The sequence below is a fragment of the Leptopilina heterotoma genome, unplaced genomic scaffold, assembly GCF_015476425.1.
Source record: "Leptopilina heterotoma isolate Lh14 unplaced genomic scaffold, ASM1547642v1 Lhet_27, whole genome shotgun sequence".
Taxonomy (NCBI): Eukaryota; Metazoa; Arthropoda; class Insecta; order Hymenoptera; family Figitidae; genus Leptopilina; species Leptopilina heterotoma.
In genome coordinates this window covers 3,056,106-3,075,659 of record NW_025110978.1, presented here as the reverse complement: position 1 = coordinate 3,075,659, position 19,554 = coordinate 3,056,106, and the positions used below count along the sequence as shown (strand labels likewise).

The following is a 19,554-nucleotide window of genomic DNA, read 5'->3' as shown; positions in this document are numbered from 1 at the left end:
GCGACGGACAAACAAAACAGCTAATCCACTTGAAATTTTATAATTCGTCTATAAAATGGTCAGAAAAATGTCCTTTTATTTTTCATGGTGAAATATAAACCTTTTGTTTTCTAAAAAATTCATAAAAAATTAACATCCCTCCAAAATGTAAATTTTAATGAGATGATTTAAAAAATAAATTTTTTTAATTTTTAACTTTTTCAATCAATAAAAATTCTAAAGTGAATAAAAATAATTTTTTTTTAAATTCATTAATAATTTAATAAACAATATTTTTTGGTCATTACAAAATTTATAGATAAAAATTGACGCCTGTCAACAAGGTAAATTTCAATGGATTTAAATATCACTGGTCCGACCTCTTAATTAATTTTTATCTTTTTCTAAATGTATGTTAAATTAATTTTTGTTTTTCCTATAAAGAGATTTAATCAAATAATTTCATTTCAAAAAGAGAAAAAAATATTTTCAAGTGGAATGAAATTTTGAATTTCAAATAAAGAGATTTAATCAAATACCTAATTTAATTTAAAAGCACAAAAATTGTTTCAAGTGTAATTAAAGATTAAATTAAATTAGAAAAAAACTCTACTAATTGTAAACTAAAAAAATTCCCCTTTTCATATATATTTCTTAGTTTTGTATATTTTTACTTTATATTTTCTTAATATTTTTTATTTTTTAAAGTATCTTGCGAACTTTCTAATAAGATTAATGAAAAAGGTGAAGCTAGAAAACGGCAAGAAAAATTGCAAGGAAATTCAAGACTTACGAAAGTTATTTCTGTAATGAAACTAAAGTAGTGGTGAGTGCCTCGTTAGAGAAGATATTGAGAGCGTAGAATATTTAAAGAACATCAAAAGAGTATAAATAATAGTCGAGTGGAAATTATAATTACATAATTGTTAACTATGGAAACTATTATTATCCCTTTAGCGTAACATGGAATTAGGAGGAGAAAAAAAGTGTACTTGTACAAGAATACTCTTAATTCGTAATAATCTTTTCTAAGAAGAAAAAAAATTCAATAAAATCCCTTCAGGAAATTCAATCTGATTGTGGTTAGTTGAGACACTGAAGATAAAACCAAAACCCACAAATTGCATAAACATCTTATGGATTGGGATTAAAGAATAATTTATTCAGAAGGAAAAGAAAACAGAAGGATAAGGTGTGCAGAAGAGAAAAGCAATAGGATTTTTTCAAAAAAAAAAAAAAAAAAACATAAAACATTTTAAACAAAAATAAAATAAAACTGAAGAAAACGAAAAAATTATACTAGAAATTAAAAAAATTGAAGTAAATAAGAATTAAAAATAATTTTTTTAAAATTCTGTTTTTTAAGTTTTTTCTACAAGAAAATAAAAAATTTTACTTTAGAACTTTTTGAATCACTAAATTAAAATTAAAAATTTTCAAATGAAATATACAAAGAAAGAAATTTGCAATGGCGGACAAAAGATATAACAATTGACCAAATTTTTTTGAAAAACGTTACGGTTGGAGAAATTTATTGATAATAAATAATCAACTAATAAATATTGTTTTAAGTTTGCAAATCATCAAAACGCCATGAATTTAAAAACAAATTGTTCAAATAAAATTAAAAATTAAAATTAAAAAAAAATTTTTTTTTAATTTCAATTATGTATCTATATCATCTTATTATCTTTTCAAATATTTATTGTATCCTATTTTTTATTATTTTTTAAATTTAGTTTTTTCCTTTTCATGCTTTTTACGAATTTTTTATTTCTTTGACCAATTTTTTAAATGTTTCTATTAAACAATTATTGATAAAGGAAAAATTTAATATACCAATTTTTTTATCAAATTCTTCAGGTATATATTTATTTCCATCATAAAATAATAATGAAACTTTTAATAAATTGTAGATTACAAAAGTAAAAATCGAGCAGTATATTTTTCCATTTTTTTACAAATGTATAAATGTTGAGTTTTGTCTATTAATATTAACATTTTTTCGCAGATAATAAATTAAAAAGTTAATTAATTAAAATTAGATTTACTATCGTTAGAATAAATAAAATCATCTATGCTGCACTATGAAATAAATACGATGCAATTATTGTGTAAACGTTAAAAAATCTGTTAAAATACACAGCGGTACAAATAATATTACTATTAACAATTTTTTATCTGTAACATTAAAATTTACAATTAGTAAATTAATGATAACAATTAACATACCTAATAAATACTCTCGTCAAGAATGTAGAAAATGCTCCATAATTCTAAATCAACAAAACAAAATGAGAAAACTTCCATTTTCATTCCAAAAATTATAACAATCTGAATGAAATTTAGAAATTTTAATTGAAAACCAAATTTTTGTAAAATTAGTTTGAAAATTTTCCTCAAGCATACTCGAAGTGAAGTTAACGAGTTTTCTGCCTTCCAACAATTACTTTTTATACAAGTTACCGAAAGTCAAATTACAATTCTTAAACTTTTTACTATTAAAATTTTGTACGAAAGTTTTTAAGTTTCGAATTATATTATTCTCTTAATTAAAAAATTCACTTATCAAACTTCCTCGTTTTTTTCTTTAATAAAATTAAAAAAACACACTTATCAGAATTAAAAAGTTTCAAGAAACAATTTTTCAAAATGGGTCAGAATTTCTTAGAATGGATCACCTAAAATTTCCAAAATGTAATCTATTTTCAGTACCTTAAATCATTTTTTATTTCTAGAGCCACAAACAATAAGTTTATGAAATTTTTAGATTCAAAACGACAATTTTTTTAAAAGTTAGATTAACATAATTTTTTAGGAGTCTTAAGTAAAATAACTTTTTTCTCAAAAACAGAATGATGAATTTTAAAATTAAAAACAGAATTTGTTTATTTAAAAATATTAAAAAAAAATTTTTTAACTTAAAAAATTTTAAACATTCTATGTACGGTTGTTGAGCATATTTTTATATTTATTTTACCAAAAAGGAAATAATTAATAATCATTATAAGGATAATTTAAATTATAATTATCAATTTTACTTCAAAGATCGCTCGAAGTGATGATGAAGTTCGGGTCGAATTGACCTAGTGTGACAACGACGTGACAAAAATTAAATTTTTTAATTTCAGGCGATGCATTTGAGAAATTTTGACCCAAAGACAAGAATTTTAAATCTTTAAAATTATCATACTTGATTTAATAATTAAATTTAAAAAACTAATTATAAAGAAGAGCAAAAAATCAAAAATCTACAATTTTTACACCGTCCGGAGTGCGAAATATTCTTTCGGAAAGAGGAAGTTCTCCAATTAGGTATCTCTCGAGATTCTGCTTGGCTACCTTGGAGTGTCCTGTACCAATGAATGCAAGAGTGGCATCTCGTCCGGCATACTCGAGTATAATGTCTTGACCACCGGGATGATTCTTGACGAAATCGGTACAATCGTAAACATAGTCGTAAACAACGATCCAACAATCGTCGGTGGTATCGTGCCAAGCGACTTCATCGAGTGATATTGGTTGAAGATTTTCTTCCTCCTCACGACTTTTCCCACGAATTATCCTATTCCTTACAATTTTAAAATCCTTTTTCTTCGTTTCAACGCCTCCATATTTATTCTCATGCACTGGGATCGTTCTCTCGTTTTCAAGCTGCTGAATGAAGATACTATCCTTTGGCTTTGAATCCTGTAAATCCAGGGCTCTAAAGGTCGATCTCAAAAGACCAATTTTATCCAGAATAGTGCCTTCCCTTTAAAACAAATTCTCCGTTTGCTTCTTCTCTTTTTCTTTCTCTCTTATTCAACGAAAAGAAAAATAAACTTGTATTCCGTAGAAAAATATAGTTTTTCGATAAGCTACATCAATTTTTAAATTTAATACTTTTACCGTTACTTGGAAAAAAAAATCCACAAGAAGAAAATTTACAGAAATTGTAAATTCTAGGAAATTAATAAAAAAAGAACTTGTGAATTAAATTTGAATAAAAGATTATATTCTTTCAATAAATATTTACAATATTTAAAAGAAGAAAGATGCTCCCTTTTCCAGTATTGAAATATTTTTGTGAGCACTGAGAAATTTATTTGACAACATTAATATATTTGTCAAATATACTGTCAATAAAATATTTCGTTCATATTTCTACAATAATACTTTTTTAGCATGTCCAACAAAGTTTTTTAGAACCAGTCAAATTTTTTTCTAAAACTTAACAAAAATTTACTATAGTTACCTACATTTTTAAATATTAAAATAAAATTTTTAGCACGATCAACAAAATTTTAGAACGACTTAATTTTTTTTCTAGAGTGAACGAAATTTTACTATTATTACCTAAATTTTAAAACATTAAAATAATATTAAATTCAAATTAAATACAAATATTAGGTGAATAAACAAAAACTTTAATGCAACTCTCTAAATGTAAGTAAGTTAAAAATAACTAATCATTAGTAGAAAATTACAAATTATTTTATTAGTAAATAAATAACTACAAAAATAGTCAAGTTTCACTAATTATTGAGTTAGTTACAAAAAATTTCAGTTATTTTAACTTAACCTAAAAGTAAATTTAACTAATTAGTTATTAATAACTATTTGATTAGTAAAATATCACTATTTAAAGCAGTAACTGACTTTTGACTATCAAATTAGTTATTTTTAACTAATTAAAATTCAGAGAAATTAAAGATATGTCAACAGTTACGTTTCATTTATAAAATCAATTAGTAATTAATGAGTAATAATTTTTTCATTTATTTATTCAACATATATTTTTACTAATTTATTAACTAATACTACTAAGAGACCATTCAAGTATTACGTAAGCATTTAAGGGGGAGGGGGGTCTAGCTATTGCTTATTTCCATTAGAAAAAATGGCGCTAATGCATAATAATGCATAATAATGCATAATAATGCGTAATACTTGAATGGCCCCTAATTAGTTCTGTAAATTTTACTAAATAAACGTTTAAAATTATTAATTTATTGTAAAAAAACACTAACTTATTTAGAGGCTCCTTATTTACTAAAGTTACTAGTTTATTTCGTAATTTTAACTAAATAAGATTTAATTACTAATTTATTAAAAAATGATATTTATTTACAAAGGCTAATAATTTATTCCATCAATTTTACTAAATAAATTAAAAACTACTAATTTACTGTAGAAAAACACTAACTTATTTACTAAAGTTATTAGTTCATTTCGTAAATGTTACTAAATAGGTTTTAAATGACTACTTAGGCTAATTACTTATTCCATTTTTACTAAGTATTAAATTACTAATTCTTTGTAAAAGATACTTACTTATTTACTAAGGCCATTAATTTAGTGCATTGAAAACTAAATAAGTTTAAAATTATTAATTTATTGCAGAAAACACTAATTTATTTACTAAAGGTATTATACTAAATCATTTCGTAAATATAACTAAATAAATTTTAATTGCTAATTTATTATAAAACAATACTTGATTATTTACTGAGACTGTTTACTATTTACTATTACTACTACTATTTACTAAATTCATTCGTAAATTTTACGAAATAAGTTTTAAATTAATAATTTATTGTAAAAAAGACACTTTTTAATTTACTAAAAGATTATTAATTTTTATTGTAAATTTGACTAATTTTTAAATCAATAAACTTATTGTAAAAAAAACATTAATTTACTTACTTATATTACTTTTGTTAGACCAACTAATAAAGTACGTTTATATTAACTTGTCAACTGTAATATTATGTTATTAAAAGAAAACACTTTTTTCTGTACAAGAATAAATTCCCACCGAAAAAAAGTTATCACCCCAAAGTAGTGATGAAAATAATTATTAAAATCTTTTCCAATATTTTTTCTGTGTATTTTCCCTCGGAATCAAATTTATTTTTCCTCCTTATAGGCAGCAATATTTTCAAAGTTATTTCATTTACCCGAAAATAATCATTTAATTAAATAACATAAATATTTTGTATTAATATTTCTAGATATTAGTATTAATAAATATGTATATACATATTATAATACATATTATTATATGTACAAATAAATAAACAAAAATAATTAGTTAAAATAAAATAATAAGTTTCATTTATTCTTTTAAATTCTAGTTTAAAAAATATTCAATATGAGGATTGATAAATTTACTTTACATCTAAAATTTATTATCAACATTTTGAAACTTTAAATAAAAAATCATATAATAACGGAATAATTTAGTTTTCCCAATGTACATGTAACAACGACAAGAGATATTATCGAAATTATTCCCAAATTGAAGCTTTATTTCTGATCAAATATGAATTGAACATTATTTATGAAGAATGTCAAAAAAAAAAAAAAATGAAATAAAATAAAAAAATAATCGAAAATTGACACACGAAATAAATATCAACGTGGGAAATGTGTGCACATTTTATTTCATTGCAAATGGAAACAGTCGCGTTGAAAATTAAAACAATTGCTGCCAATAAAGGAACTTAATTAAAAATGTAAAATAATTCATGCAAAGCAGAGATTTTCCCTACTCTCTTGAGGATCTGCTGTTATTTCAAAGCACGTTTTAATTAATGAGCTTTATGGAAATTAATTATATGAACGCAAGAGAAGCTCCTATTTGTCAGCCTTTCAAAATATATATTAAAACAGAAAAAAAATCTTTTTTTTTTGTCAAAAGATAAATATTTCGCATAAATTATGTATGTTTTGATTGAAGTATTATAGAATTGAGTTAAATTTAAATTTATTTATAATTTATTGTTAATAAAGGTAGATTGATTTTTAAATAAATAAAAATTAATTTTTAAGTAAATTTTGAAGTAAATATAAATACTTGCTTATTTCACTTAAATTAGGTACTATTTACATTTTAGTTTCAGTACTCTCCATATCTCATTCATTAAAAATAACTAATTGCCACTAAAATCTTGACTGACATTTTGATTCAACAGTAGTAAAAAATGACCAATTATTAGAAGAAAGGACCAATTAGTAGAAAATATTTAATTATTTTTTAAATAAATAACTAAGAAAATAGTTTTGACTATTTAAAAAAAACATTACTAATTACATTAGTTACCAAAAAGTTTAGTTATTTTAGAATAACTTAAAAGTGAGATTAACTAATAATTAGTCATTAATGACTACTTTATAAGTAAGAATATTACTATTTGCATAAGTGACTGTCTTTACTATATCATATTAGTAAAATTTGAGCTATTAATTCATAATTATAAACATTTTTACCAAATTTTAGTCATTTTTTACTGAAAGTTTAATTAAAAATAATTAGAACTACTAAAAAAAATTAAAATTCCATCAAAAATTAGTAAATATTCTTAATAGTATAAATTATTGGCTTAATTTTTACTAATTTAGATTTAGAGAGTAAAAACAAAGTAAAAATAGTCTAATTAATTAATTTGCAATAAAAATTAACGTAATTTAATCTTAATAGTGAATATAAATTAATTTTATAAGAAATATAAATTACTTGCTTATTTTACTTTAGCTACTATTTTCCCTTTTGGTTACAGTAAAATACTATAAAATAAAATAAATAATATGCAAATATAGTAAAATTAATTTTCTTAAATAAAAATTGATGTAATGTAATTTTTAATAATTTCACCGTATTAAAACTACTTATCTCATTTTTAATCAATATCCTGTTTTTAAAAACCAAGATTATGAGATCAAATTAAATTTTTTAAATATAACTCGCAGAATAATAAGCGATAATGAATATTTAATGAAAAATTTTAAAATACAAAAAACGTTTTTTTCATAACAAAAAAGGAAAAATAATAAAAATATGAAAATTGTGAATAAAGACAAAAAAGAATACACAGAGAAAAACCAGAAAAACAAATACAAAAGAGAAAATACTCGATATATTGTTTTTATATTTTATTTGGCTTCAAATCAAAGATATTCTCCAGCAGTCACTTCTGTCCCGAAAGAATATATATATTTAGAGAAGAGAAAAGAAAACGATATGAAAGATATCACGAACCTGTCAAACTTTGAAAAACAGTAGCTTCACTTCTTTTCTCGAGTTGGGACAAATTTATAGTCTAGATAAATTTACACACGGAATTGCATGGAAACAAAACTTTTTGATATAAAAAAAAGAAAAAATCTCGAGCAGATCAGAAAAGTATCAGGAAAAATTCTTTACCGAGTATTAAGAAGTTGGTGATATTTTTCAAGAGTTTAGAAATCATGCCTATATATGTATATACAAATTGAAAGAAATACGATCAAAAGAAAACCTACGGGGAAGATGCTGTGCCTCTGAGATGTCGTTCCAGGGACATTTCTTGAAAAACTGAGGCTTGCTGGCGAATGGAAATCAATTCCGGCGAGAAAGGAGAATGTAATTCCATTACCGGTTGAAACCTGAGGCGTGCACAAGGGTCTTTGCACTCTAATCCGTATTATTCTTTTTTTTATTATAAAAAAAATGATTTAGATTTTTAAATATATTTTTATATATTCAATTCAATTTACATATGTATATAAAATGAGAACTAACTATTTTTTGAAAACAAACTACTATACACAGATCTTTAATTGATGAATTGTAGGAAGCCACTGATATTTTCTTCATTGAATGTGCTTTTGCTTTGAAATCTATTCAGAGACGATAAAAAAATAAGATATTATCATCGTTTTAATATACATGTGTCACGTGAATGTATTGATTACTGATATATTTATAATATTTGTTAAAATTAATTTAAACAGTTATATTATCGGATTAACATCGAAAAAATGATTTATCTCAATTGCTTTCACTATTATTCACGTAATGATGAGATAAAAAATATTAATAACAAAAATAACAACATGACATAAAAATACATTAACAAAATATATTATTTAAAAAATATAAAAAACAAAAGAACGAATCAATAAATTTAAATTTTACATTACTTTTATAATATTTATGTTTTATATTTGAATTTTCCAGGAATTATTCATATTTTATAATTTTAATTTTTAAAAATTAAAATAGTTTAATTAATGACAAAGAACAATATTAATATTAATAATAATTAACAAAGTCTACCATAAACATTAACAAAATACAATAATTTATAAAATATAAAAAGCAAAACATATGATGAATAAATAATATATTTTAATTATCAATTTGTATTAATAAGTAAGCCAATAGATAAATTTAAACAATTCAAATAGTTTATATTTTATCATATTTTATCAGTTTAATAATTTACTACAAAATAAATAATTAAATAAAATAATAAATATTAAAAAATATAAATGAAAAAAGATTATAAATTTTTGAGGGTAATAAAATAAAAAAATAAATAAAAATAAATAAAATAAAAAGAATTAGTTTAATTTTAATCGCTACGTGATATTGATACTGAAATAAGCAAAAATATTGAAATACAATGACAATTTAAAAAATTTTGTTTCTACCTAATCGGGAATTCCCATTGTTTTTTGGTTTTGAATAATATTTCGAAGCATAAAGCAAAAGGGGCCATTCAAGTATTACGTAAGCATATTTTTCAGGTTTTTAGACCCCCCCCCCTCCCTCATGTAAGATTTTTTATATGCATTAGCGCCATTTTTTCTAATGGAAATAAGCAATAGCTAGACTCCCCCCTCCCCCTTAAATGCTTATGTAATACTTGAATGGTCCCAAAGTGCTTCTTATCAATTTTTCAGTAGTTGCATAATGTACATCAGTGAAATGCGATTATTTATAAATTTGTCAATTAAACTACAACTTGCATCATTAATATGATTTAATTTCTCATAACGCAATATACGTCACTTGTTAGAAATATAGAAATTTCAATGTATTTTTATTTCCTTAAAAAAATTGCAAATAAATTTCATTTTTTTATAATTTATCGATAATTTCTCTTATATATCACTTACATTGTAAATTAATTATCTCTCGCTCATTAAACGAAAATTAAATTAATTTCTTTCAAAAACTTTTAAATTTCCTTCATAAATTGCCTTACTGTTCAAAATTTTTAAAAAATTTCATTTAATTGATTTTTAAAGTAAAAAATTTAAATTAAAATAAAAAACAAAAAAATTGCAATTTTAATTCAATAGAAGAAATTTTGTAATTAATGATTCAATAATACCTATTTTTGTTTTTAAATTTCTGTATTAATTGTATTAATTTTATTCTGTATTAATTTTCAGATTAAATAATCTCAAAATTTATATTTGAAGGAAGTAGGAAATATTTAAATTGAAATAACTTAATCTTTATAAAAAAAGTTGTTATCGAATAACTCTGTTATCGCATTAATTTGATACAACAACATTTTCACAATAAATAATTAAACTCTTACATTGCAAATTTTCAAATTTTTAAATTTATCAGCACTAATCTTACTCAAGAAATTTACGTAATTATTTTAAAGATTGTAACAAAAATGACGCTTTTGTTATTGTTATCAATTATTATTGTTGTTATTATTATTGATATAAACTGTTTTATTTTAAATTGAGCGCTGCTGCCATCAAACGGAAAGAAATTTACATCGTTTCTAAATCAGTAACTCTACACTAAACCCTGTTGATAAAGCAGCAATTATTCGAAAAGCAGTATCGATCTAGTTTTACTAGTTTTCAGTAGATGATAAAAGGTTCTTTTATAAAAAAAAATCTCTACATTTCTCGTAGTAGATAATTAGAAATAGTTCCTATAAAATTGATTTTATAGAATTATTTTATATTATTAATTTATTTTATATTTATATTTTTTATTTTTTAACTAATTTTGCTCGTTTGAACAAGCAAAATTAGTTTGGATTATTATTTTATTGGAATAAATAAGTTCAATAAAAATAATTCAAACTAATTTTCTTCTAATTTTTCTTTACATAAATATAAAGAATTTAAATAAAAAAAATTGTATTTGATTCTTTTAAAATTCTTCTCTTTAAGTTGAAATTTTAATGTTAGCAAACTCTTAATAATAAATTTACATCCATTTTTTTAAATATAAAATTGTTTCTATAAAGATTTGCAAAAGATGAATTAACAATTTTTTCTAGGAAATAATTTTATTAAAAGAATTAAAAATAATTTAATCCCATTGCTAAAATATTTTTCAAGAAAATTGAAAGAAAATTCTCAAGGAATATTCTCAAAATATTTAGAATAGAAGAGAAAATTATGAAGAAACACTCCAGCAAATTTTTTGTCAAACAATTCTAGAATATTCCATTAGATTCATTTTAATCTAGAAGAAAATTTTACTTCTTTTTTAGACTTTCCAAAAATATTCCACTGGAATTAAAAAATTTTTTAATCTTCCTTTGGAATATTCCTGTAAGATTATTGGAATATTTTTCTATCAACAAAAAAGTTGTTGGTCTATTATTTTCTTAATTTTCTAGTTAGTTACAAGTTATTTATTAACAATTATTGTTACAATCACAATTAATTTGTCACAATTCCGCGTTTTGTAAAAAAAATTTTTTTATTAAATAATAATTAATTATATAATATATATTAATTATATAATAATTAATTAAATTAATTATTATTAGTCGAATCTACAGAAAGTGTAAGGGACAATTAACACTAATGGAACAATTCCAGTATCATTAATCATAAAGATTTATCTAAAAGGGGAAAATTGACTACATTCCATATTATGTGAACCTGCTGCAACATTCTTAGAAGTCCTCTGAGAGAATTAGAAAAGCTAGGGACAGTTGAAACATGGAACTGTTGTGACAAATTTATCTTTTCCGAAACAATTAAAAATATTTATTTTCAAGTGCAAACTTGTTACAAAACTTTTACTAACAATAATTAAGATTGTAAAAATAGTCCAAAAGTTACTACATTAGATTTAGAGAACAGGAAATATTAGAGACAGTTGATACAGTTTTCAAAAATAAACAATTTCTACTAATTGGGTGAGTAACTAAACGTTTCGGAAATATTCCATTCCTACCAAATGTCCTAGGTCTTTACAAAAGTTTGAGAAACTTTTTGAATTTCTAGAGGAGTCTTAAAGGTACGTTAACTTCAATTGGACTTTTCCATTGAAGCTGCTATAGAACAGCTGACTCGACTTTGACACCCGCTTAAAGGATAATTGGGGCAATTGATATAAGGGACAGTTGGGTTCCTTATTCTATAAATAAACGTTTTGAAAATACTGCAATTGTATTAACTGTCCCACTTTTCTCTAAAGTTCGAGGAGCTTTTTAAATTCCCACAAGAGGTCTGCTGTCCGAAGTAAAAGTAAGCCCACTAAGCCGCATTTGCCGTAGAGTCGGGATTCGTTTAGACCCTAAGTGAATTTCAACCTTAAGAAAAATGCGGCATTCCAGATTTTCACTTCGGACAGCAGAGATAGTCTTCTAAAGTTCTGCTGTCCAAAGTGAAAACTTGGAATAATTGAGATAAAGGACAGTTGATACAAACGGGTTATATCCGAAATGATAAAAAATGTTAATTGTCTGTGAACTTGTTACGATAATGATACTAATTCAAACAATTTCTGACTATATAAAAATAGTCAAAAAGTAATAAATTATAATTGATGAGAAGAAAAAATTATGGATAGTTGATACAGTTTCCAAAAATAAACATTTATACTTTTTGGATTTCTTTTTTCTATAATTGAACTCTTCGGGAATAATCTATTAGAATTAACTGTCCCAGTTGCTTCTAGAGTTCAAGGAACATCTGACTTCTCACAATAAGTGTAGAAAAAACTAGAGACAGTTGATAGAAATGTATTATTTCCAATTATCCAAAAGATACAAAATTAGAGTTAGAGAATAACAACTGTCCCAGTCTACTCTTGAGTTCAAGGAATTTTCAAATTGCTAGGGGAGCTTTAGATATAAAATAATACCTGGAACAGCGATAAGTTTCTCTAGAATATCAAAAGTATTAATTTAAACGACTAAAAATTTTGTAAATAGCTGTTTCAGGTAAAACTTTTTTTCTGCGAGAGACAGTTGAAACGAAAAATGATTGGTACTAATACATTATTTCCAAAATGGTTTAAAACATTCGTTTTCACATGAAAACTTGTTACGATATTATTTCACGATTATAAGTTCAAGTAGGGGAGAGTGGGGCAAAATGGGGTAGGCGGGTCAAATGGGGTACCTCTGTTTTTCCATGATAGGTACTTTTAATTTTTTTTCCCTCGACATATATCATTCATGTTGATAAGAAACTGTTATTAATTATGAAGACACCCGAAAGAAAATTTTTTTTTGAAAGTTATACAACTTTTAAGTTTTAAGCAAAAAAAATATGAATTTTTTTCAAAATTAAAGTGCTTACTAAACTTTTTGGGTTAATGCATTTAATTTGGCAAGTGTGGGATCTTTTTCAGTACTTATTCTAGAGTAATTTCCAGTAGAATAGATTGTTTCATTGTTTACAATAACTTGTAAACATTGCATTTTGTTTTAATATGCAGTGTGGGGCAGAATGGGGTACCTAAGTGTGGGGCATGCCGGAAGCTACGCCGTTCCATTAAAACTATTTAAAAACATTATATTATGCATATTTAAAGGTTTCCTGCAAAAGAATCGATATTTTTGCTTCGAGGCATTTATACTATCGATGTTTCATTATCGATATATCGATATTTTGCAAAAATCCATGTTTTTTTGTTAAATTCTAATAAATATTACTTGTTTTTTCATAGTAATAAAATATCCTACTTTTTGTTCATATTTATAATCTCATACAACAAGAATTTAATGAATTTTGAAAAAATATTCAATGTTTTGTACAGTTATTTGATGCCACCCCATTTTGCCCCACGGGTTAGGCAAAATGGGATTTTAGCACTTTCTTAGAAAATACGATATAAGTTCTTTCAAAAATTTTTTTCTCCGCTATTGTCATAATTTCCTCAAAGCCAAGTGTACAAAGAAGAATTCTGAAGTTTAGCTGAATCGATTTATTCGTTTGGTTCTCTGTAAACAGCCAATTTCAAAAAGGTACCCCATTTTGCCCCACTCTCCCCTAGTTAAACAATTTCTGCGAGCTTAGGGACAGCCGAAACATTGGACAGTTAATACAAATAGTTTATTTCTAAAGCAGTCTCAGTAAAAGTCTCTTTTTTTCTTCTGGTTTCCTCTCTTTTTTCTTTCAAACTTTAGCAGTTAAAGAATTCCTGAGAGACTTTTAAAGAGCTTAGGGACAGCGGAAACAGTTGACAGTTGATACAAACAATTTATTCCTAAAACAGTCTTAGTAAGAATCTCCTTTCTCATCTCTATTTTTTTCTTTTAAAACTCAAGTACTTGACAAATTCTTACGAAAGCTTACGATGAGTCCAAGAACAGTTCAAACAAGGGACAGCCGACACAAATTTATCATCTTACCAAACCAATCTCATTAAAAATAATACTTAACGATTTCAGATACCAAACAATGTCAAAACACTATTCAAAAACAATATATTGTTATTCAATCAACAATATTAAGTGTAATAATGGAAAAAAAATTTCTGAATCTAAAAATCAATGGCTCCGTTGGGAAAAAAGTGAGATTCAATGCCGACGGGGTGAATGAAAAAAAGCTAAGCGATCCTATAGTGGCCGGTATTGAACAGCGCATGTGTTTCACGAAGAGGCGTCGCGACGCTGTCGCCGTGAGGGCAGCGCCGACAAGGTAGTCGCAATCATGCCACCACCCTGACGTTCGACCCCGTTTTTCTTCGCGCTAGTCAACGTTCAAAATATAGAGTCCTAACGAAAAAAAATACAAATAAATAAAGAAGAAAAAATAAAAGGAAAAAATTTTTCTAAAAAAAAAATAAATAAATCATCTATCTCAATATAAAAATAAAAAAAAATTAAACACAATAATATTCATCAAGAAACGAATCGGCTCATATATGTCAGAATTTCAAGGCGCAGATCAACCACAAAACCACGGTACTACATATCCGTATATTTCTTGAGTAATCGACCAGTGGTTTCCTCTTTATCCACCTCATTTTGGAGCTTATCAATCTACACCTATTTCTCTCTCTCTCTTTCTCTCCGTCTTCTCAAGTGTATATCAAAAGTGTCAAAAATTTAATATTTTTTTAAATTAAAAAATAAATTAGAAAAATATGATATTAATTCACCTATAAAATCATCGATTCAACTCCGAAAAGTGAGTGCGCGAAAAATGGATGCACGTGTCTCGTGGATTCGTCGTGGATCGATCGTTCGTGTGGAAAACAACATTGAAAAAGGTTTGAAGTTGAAAAAATTTCCCAAGTGCGCCTCTAGACTATTTTTTTTCTTAAAGACATAAGAAAATCGAAATTTTCGATTTGGTTTTTTTTTTGGTATTAAAATGATCTATAATGGGGAAAAAATATTTGAAATCCTTTCACTCATTTTCCTTTTGAATGATTTCTAATAAAAGTGAGAATAATTTTTTTTACTTCTGGCTCTCTTTCTCTCTCACACTCACGTATATAACACAGAAACATTATCATCACCGTTGTTTTCTTGAACGAATTTCTCTTATGTATACTTGTTTGACACACTGATTCGGCGCGCATTTTAAAAACAGATTTCTAAAACTAGCCCGCCATAGGCTGGTTTATTAAGCTTGCAAGTAGTAGGTGGCCGTTCGTCGTCGAGTCGAATGCCCGACAAAAGTGAACGGGGAATCGTGCCAGGTAACTCGAGCTGAAATTGAGCCGAAAAGTCATTTACCTGGATCCCCGTACAATGGGGCTAAGGTTGCGCATCGTGCTTCGTGACACGGGTGAACAAGAACGCCACATGTAGCTTCATGAACATATATATATTTATATGTCTATATGCGTAATAATAAGAGTTGTGAATTTCTTCTTTTTCGAGTGTTAAGTGTAGAGAATATTTTATCGAATTACTTCAGACAATTAACATTTTTTCTTTACTATTACTTCTAATGAAGAAATTTTTTCAAAATCTGGATTAAATTGCAACAAATAAATAAAATCAAGTTCTGATAGAGAGCAATATTTTTGGAATTTCTTTCGAATATAACCTCAATAGCATGGAATGTTGCATTCATATTTTTGGAATATTTCAGTGACATATTCCAAAAATATGAATGGAATATTTCATAATATTGCGGTTATATTCGAGAGAAGTCAATTGAAATTTTACATGCACATTTCTTGAATATTTTATTGAAATACACTGAGAAAACAATATATTTGAATCAAATATAATTATCTTTGTTATACAGTCAACAAAAAATTATTTTTTAATTCAACATAATAATTTTGATTCAATAAAAAATACGTTTAATTCAATTATAAAATATCTTTAATTCATATTTTTTTGATTGGCTGTTTATTTTTTGATTAAAAAAATTTTTTCTCAGTCTAATACATTCACATTCCTGGAATATTTCACTGGAATATTGTGGGTATTCCTAGAATGTTTATAATATTCTTAGAGTTATAAAAATATTAAGAACTTTTGTAATCTTTCTTTGAAATAATATATAAATATTTCCTCGAAATATTACTGGAATATTTCATTGAAATTTTGTGAAAATATCACTTTTATTATTATCATTATTATTATTAACAATACTCATTTTTTGTAATATATTAATAATAAATTATCAATTTATTTGAAAACAAAAATATAAATGTAAAAAGTTATTTTTCGTTTTATTTACTTAGGTATTTATATTCAATTAAAATATTCCAATGAATATCCCTACTATATTCCTAATATTCTAATGGAGTATTCGTATATTATTCTATAAAAATATTCCAAATATCTTACATTTTAATATTCCTGAAATATATGGTTGGATATTTCTATTAAATATTTTCAGTGATTCAATTAAATATTCCCAATGTTTCAATGGAATATTCATGGAATGTGAATTAAATATTCCTTGCTATTGAGGAAGTTCAATTATGATCATTTATTGGAAATATTATTATTAATATTATTACTTCTTCTTTATTAATATTTACTTCTTTACTTATTTGAAACTGAAGCCCTCTTAGGTATAAGAAATTGGTATTTTATTATTACTATTTTTTTTACAATAGTTATTATATTATTAAAATTAAAATTAATATTGTTATTATACTTATTATTATTATTTTTATTACCATTTATGCTCTTAATAATTTTATGAATAAAATTTTAATTTTTAAACACTTAAGAAATTCGATGAACTAAGAAAAAAACTTTTTAAATTTTAAAGAACAATTAATTAAAAGAACAATTAATACAATGAAAGATCTTTTATTTAAATAAATGTTTTTCCTTGTATTTTAAATTTTTTTCCTAAAAAATAACTTCTAAAAAGTTTTTCTAATAAAAATTGCCTTTTTATTGTTCAAATAAACTTTAATAATTAAACTATAATTTTTTCTATTGAATTGAAAATTTTTTAATTTAAATAAAACTTTGTTAATTGAAATAAAACTTCTTTGTTTCAAATAAAGTTTCCTTAGTTTATATATTTTTATTGTATTAATAAAAATTATTCAAATGCGGAAAGTTCAAATATGATTTCTTTAAATAAAATAAAATTTTTTTAATCCAATGAAAATTTGTTAATTAAATAAAAATATTTTTAATTCAAATAAAATATTCTAATTCAAATTTGTTAAATTAAATCAAATTTCTTTGCTTCAAAAAAATGTTTTGAATTTAAATAAAATTTTTTTAATTAAAATAAAATTGTTTCATATAAAACAAAATATTTTTAACCCAAATAAAATATCTTTAATTTAAATACAATTTTTTTAATTCAAACAGAATATTTTAATTCTAATGTTTCCTGCTCCACGGTGAATTTCTTTTGCTATAAACGAAATTTCTATGCTTGAAATGAAATTTCTTTGCATTGAATGAAGTTTCTCTGCATCAAGTAAAATTTCTTTGATTCCAATGAAACTTCTTTACATCACGTGAAATTTTAAAGCTTTACATAATATTTCCATGCTTCAAATAAAAATTCTTTAAATCAAAAAATAATTTCCTTCAAGTAAATAATATTTATTGAATCGAAATATCCAAAATATCTTTGACTCTTATAAAAATTCTTTATTAAATTCTGATCAAATTGTTATTGTTTTAAATCAAGTTCTTTCAGTTTTTGAATCAAATTTCTTTATATTACAAAAAAAATCTTTTTCTATTCAAAAGAATTCATTTATAAATTCACTAAAGGAAATTCAATGAAAAAAATAAAATAAAAAAACAATAAAAAACTTATTTAAAAAACAAATAATTTTTTTATTTGAACAAAATGAATTTAATTTAAAGAAAGTCTGTTTTATAACACAACACTGCTTGTGCAAATAAAAATAATATTGAATTTGAGATTAATATTATAATTTTTTCACAATCAAGGGAAAATAAATTTAAAAAAACAATACTATACAAATTAATTAATTAGTTTATCAATCAAATTCTTGACATACAAAATACAATATACAGACTAATAAAAAAATTTTCCTAAAATCTCCAAATTTTTCATCATTCAAATTCCTCCAAGTTCTAAGTACGAAAAGAAACTTTGTACCTCATCGTAAATAAAAATTTTAAAACAAAATTTATCTGATGTATCTTCCCATTAATTCGATTTTATAAGTGACCCAAATGCAAATGATCCGATTTCTTTACCGCTGCCTTCTAAGATTGGGGAGAATTTATATTCGAAAACTTTTGGCTATCAGGACGAAACATTCGCATTTTACTTGAGATACGAATAAGAGGGTAAATATTATTTAGGTCAATATTCAATTTAGGCTAAAAGAAGTTTCTTCAGCTATAACGAAAATCGAATTTCTTTCCCGAGATTTTATTGCAGCGAAAAAAAAAATAAATAAATAAAAATTTTCTCTTATATCATCCAGAATATGATCCAATAAATAATAATTGATGAATGAAGTGGAAAAATGTTGATACATAAAAGTCGAAATTATTTACGACTGTAAAAATAAATAAATAAATAAAAATACACATGAAACAATATATCGTATCATTATAATACTTGAGAAAAAAGTAACTAGATGGTAGGATGATCTTCAAGGTAAAAAGGAATTGAGGCGTAAATAGGCAAAGAGAGCGTATTTCAAGATAATGCTAGGTCTTCGAAGAGTAACGCGGAAACGGGTAAAATTCAATCAATTCGATAGGAGAGAAAAAAAATTCAATAAAACAAAATTGTGATGAAAAATATATATCTAAAGAATTACTTACAGAATATCTATTGCAACGAAAGGGAACTTTTTCTAATGGTCGATACATTTTTTCAAGTACATATATGCAAAAATATGTCATAAAAATTAAATATTTTCTGCAATATATAATGTACGTTTTATACTACGTTCTAGAAATACGTATTATAAATACGTTTGCTAAAAATTTTCTAAATAATTATTATAAATACCGTACCATACGTACAATTACGTATTATACGTAATTATTTAATTGTATATAAATACAAATTTTATATTAAGACGAATGACTAATGTTATTTTTTAAAATAGATTTCAATTCATTAAAGAGAAACAAAGTCAACTAATTGGCATTTCTTTTGATT

At 24.1% G+C, this 19,554-nt stretch overlaps 3 protein-coding genes across 8 annotated transcripts in view; 1 reads left to right on the top strand and 2 right to left on the bottom strand.

The window, feature by feature from the left end:
* LOC122503805 overlaps positions 1–19,554 on the bottom strand; it is a 244,198-nt gene that overhangs the window by 49,591 nt on the left and 175,053 nt on the right. The window contains exon 1 of one of the 6 annotated variants that reach the window (XM_043614513.1): positions 773–1,151. The exons of the other annotated variants lie outside the window; for them this stretch is intronic. The gene's annotated coding sequence lies outside the window, so the exon portion shown is untranslated. Of the gene's footprint in view, positions 1–772; positions 1,152–19,554 lie in introns of those variants that run through there. 6 annotated transcript variants of the gene reach the window in all.
* LOC122503808 (nitrate reductase [NADH]-like) lies at positions 2,915–8,602 on the bottom strand. The gene is made up of 2 exons (XM_043614515.1): positions 8,266–8,602; positions 2,915–3,733 (listed from the first exon to the last, which is right to left on the bottom strand). Exons 1-2 carry the CDS (start codon positions 8,373–8,375, stop codon positions 3,223–3,225), a joined length of 621 nt encoding a protein of 206 aa, XP_043470450.1. The 5' UTR covers positions 8,376–8,602; the 3' UTR covers positions 2,915–3,222.
* The window catches only part of LOC122503804 (junctophilin-1-like), a 112,883-nt gene continuing 107,831 nt past the window's right edge, over positions 14,503–19,554 (top strand). Inside the window, exon 1 of the mRNA XM_043614504.1 lies at positions 14,503–14,918. The gene's annotated coding sequence lies outside the window, so the exon portion shown is untranslated. The remainder of the gene's footprint in view (positions 14,919–19,554) is intronic.